Raw genomic sequence first — 2,579 nt, 5'->3', positions numbered from 1 at the left:
GCCCCAGCTGTGAGCTGAGCGGCGGGCACTGCCCGGCCTCCTGGCCCTGGGGACCGAAGGGCTGTTCCTCAGGGACACCCATGAGGACACGACTCGTGCCCCGGGCAGGACAGTGGCCACCACCAATTACAGCTCCTCCGAGGCGACACGGGTGACATCCTTTCTGAAGATGTCAGAAACGACGACGTCCCAACAGGAGGAGGGAAAGGGCCAGGAGGAAGAGGAGGAGGAGGAGGAAGAGGTGTCGGACTACAGCTACGAGGCCGGGGAGCTGCAGCAGAGCTGGCTCGAGGACTCCATCAACTGGCAGAGGACGTTCAGCGTCAGCTCGGTGGACTTCGAGCTCCTGCGCTCCGACTGGAACGACCTGCGCTGCAACGTGTCGGGCAACCTGCAGCTGAGCGAGGGCGAGGTGGTGGACGTGGTGGCACAGTACATGGAGAAGCTCAACGAGAAGAACGGAGGGTAGGGAGGGAGGGGGAGGCTTGGGGAAGTGCCTTTGCCCCACCTGGGGAGCTGGGTGGTGGGTTCAGGCCAACCTCCGGAGGAAGGGGAGCTGTGGGGAGCAGAGCTTGTGGTGGTGGAGCTTTGAAGTGCTTCTCCTTTCCCTGTAGCATCTACACCCTCCTGAGGATCATCAACGTGGAGAAGCGCCGGGACACGGCGCGGGGGAACCGCTACCTGCTGGAGCTGGAGCTGGCGGAGCGGGGCCGGCGCACCGTGCGGCTCTCCCAGTACGTCTACGTCCTCCTGCACCAGGGCAAGCAGGACGACAGTGCCGAGGCCATTACAGCTCCTCCGAGGCGACACGGGTGACATCCTTTCTGAAGATGTCAGAAACGACGACGTCCCAACAGGAGGAGGGAAAGGGCCAGGAGGAAGAGGAGGAGGAGGAGGAAGAGGTGTCGGACTACAGCTACGAGGCCGGGGAGCTGCAGCAGAGCTGGCTCGAGGACTCCATCAACTGGCAGAGGACGTTCAGCGTCAGCTCGGTGGACTTCGAGCTCCTGCGCTCCGACTGGAACGACCTGCGCTGCAACGTGTCGGGCAACCTGCAGCTGAGCGAGGGCGAGGTGGTGGACGTGGTGGCACAGTACATGGAGAAGCTCAACGAGAAGAACGGAGGGTAGGGAGGGAGGGGGAGGCTTGGGGAAGTGCCTTTGCCCCACCTGGGGAGCTGGGTGGTGGGTTCAGGCCAACCTCCGGAGGAAGGGGAGCTGTGGGGAGCAGAGCTTGTGGTGGTGGAGCTTTGAAGTGCTTCTCCTTTCCCTGTAGCATCTACACCCTCCTGAGGATCATCAACGTGGAGAAGCGCCGGGACACGGCGCGGGGGAACCGCTACCTGCTGGAGCTGGAGCTGGCGGAGCGGGGCCGGCGCACCGTGCGGCTCTCCCAGTACGTCTACGTCCTCCTGCACCAGGGCAAGCAGGACGACAGTGCCGAGGCCAACCCCGAAGGACCAGCCCTGGGGGCCACCGAGCCCCAGCCCAGCACCTGGAGCCTCCTCTATGGAAAATCTGTCCTGTGCCAGCCCCTGCAGCTCAGCTGGAGGCAGGACGTCATGGTGCACTTCGTGGTACCCGGTAGGTGACAGCAGGACACGTCTCTCCAGGGTCTCTGCTGCCCCCTCTGCTCTCCTGCCCTCTGGCGAGAGGAAGGCAACCCCTCTGCTCCCCAGTTGCATCCCCCAGGCTGGCCTAAGGGTGATGAGGTTCTCTGTTCTCATGAGGCGTTGAGGCTGTCGTCGCGAGGGGTGTTTTGGTTGGGAAGGGGTTGCTCTTGGGACCCGGGTGGTGTGAGCCTGAGGGATGTTTGTGGCTGTGTCTGGCAGTGAAGAACCAAGCCCGCTGGGTCCAGCAGTTCATCTCGGACATGGCCCACCTGTACGAGGCTACGAAGGACGCCAACTTCAATGTCATCCTGGTGGACTTTGACAGTGATGACATGGATGTCGAGAAAGCCCTTCGGGATGCCCGATTGCCCCGGTAACCCACCCTCACGAGCTCGGGGTCCCACCCTACTCCCCTGGAGGCTGCCAGGGAGGTCTGTGGCCATCCTGATGGTGCTCACCCAACCTGCTGCTCCTTTCCCAGCCCAGCTGGGTCTCTGCCTCTCTGCCCCTCTTCTCCTCCTTTTTGGGGTTTAAACTTGCTTCCCATGTGGAGGAGTCAGAGATGCAGAAACCCCCTCTGCCTGCATGGGGAACCCTCAACATGAGCTGTAGGGACCTGACCCCCCTTCTGAGAAGGTCCCGTCCCCTTGCTGGTGATCTCTGTCCCCCTCTTGGCTGTGTCCCCTTTGGCCACCAGCACTGACCACCCTGCCCTCTCTCCTCAGCTACCAGTACCTGCAGCGCACGGGGAACTTTGAGCGCTCAGCTGGGCTGCAGGCTGGTGTGGACGCGGTGGAGGTGAGTGGTGGGACAGGGAGTGGAGAGAGAGGATGAGGGGGAATGGTTTTAAGCTGAAAAAGGGAAGATTTAGGTGGGATTTTAGGAAGAAATTATTCGCTGTGAGGGTGGTGAGACCCTGGCCCAGGTTGCCCAGGGAAGCTGTGGCTGCCCCATCCCTGGCAGTGTT

The 2,579-nt window shown here is 62.4% G+C and overlaps 1 protein-coding gene across 1 annotated transcript in view; it reads left to right on the top strand.

The window, feature by feature from the left end:
• B4GALNT4 (beta-1,4-N-acetyl-galactosaminyl transferase 4) overlaps positions 1-2,579 on the top strand; it is a 16,736-nt gene that overhangs the window by 11,018 nt on the left and 3,139 nt on the right. Inside the window, exons 18-23 of the mRNA XM_010001478.1 lie at positions 15-465; positions 615-775; positions 883-1,126; positions 1,276-1,583; positions 1,832-1,985; positions 2,338-2,410. Coding sequence (XP_009999780.1) covers positions 15-465; positions 615-775; positions 883-1,126; positions 1,276-1,583; positions 1,832-1,985; positions 2,338-2,410 — 1,391 coding nt within the window. The remainder of the gene's footprint in view (positions 1-14; positions 466-614; positions 776-882; positions 1,127-1,275; positions 1,584-1,831; positions 1,986-2,337; positions 2,411-2,579) is intronic.

This window comes from Chaetura pelagica, unplaced genomic scaffold, assembly GCF_000747805.2.
Source record: "Chaetura pelagica isolate M959 unplaced genomic scaffold, ChaPel_1.0 scaffold587, whole genome shotgun sequence".
NCBI classification, from domain to species: Eukaryota; Metazoa; Chordata; class Aves; order Apodiformes; family Apodidae; genus Chaetura; species Chaetura pelagica.
This window is presented reverse-complemented; position numbering and strand designations above follow the sequence as displayed.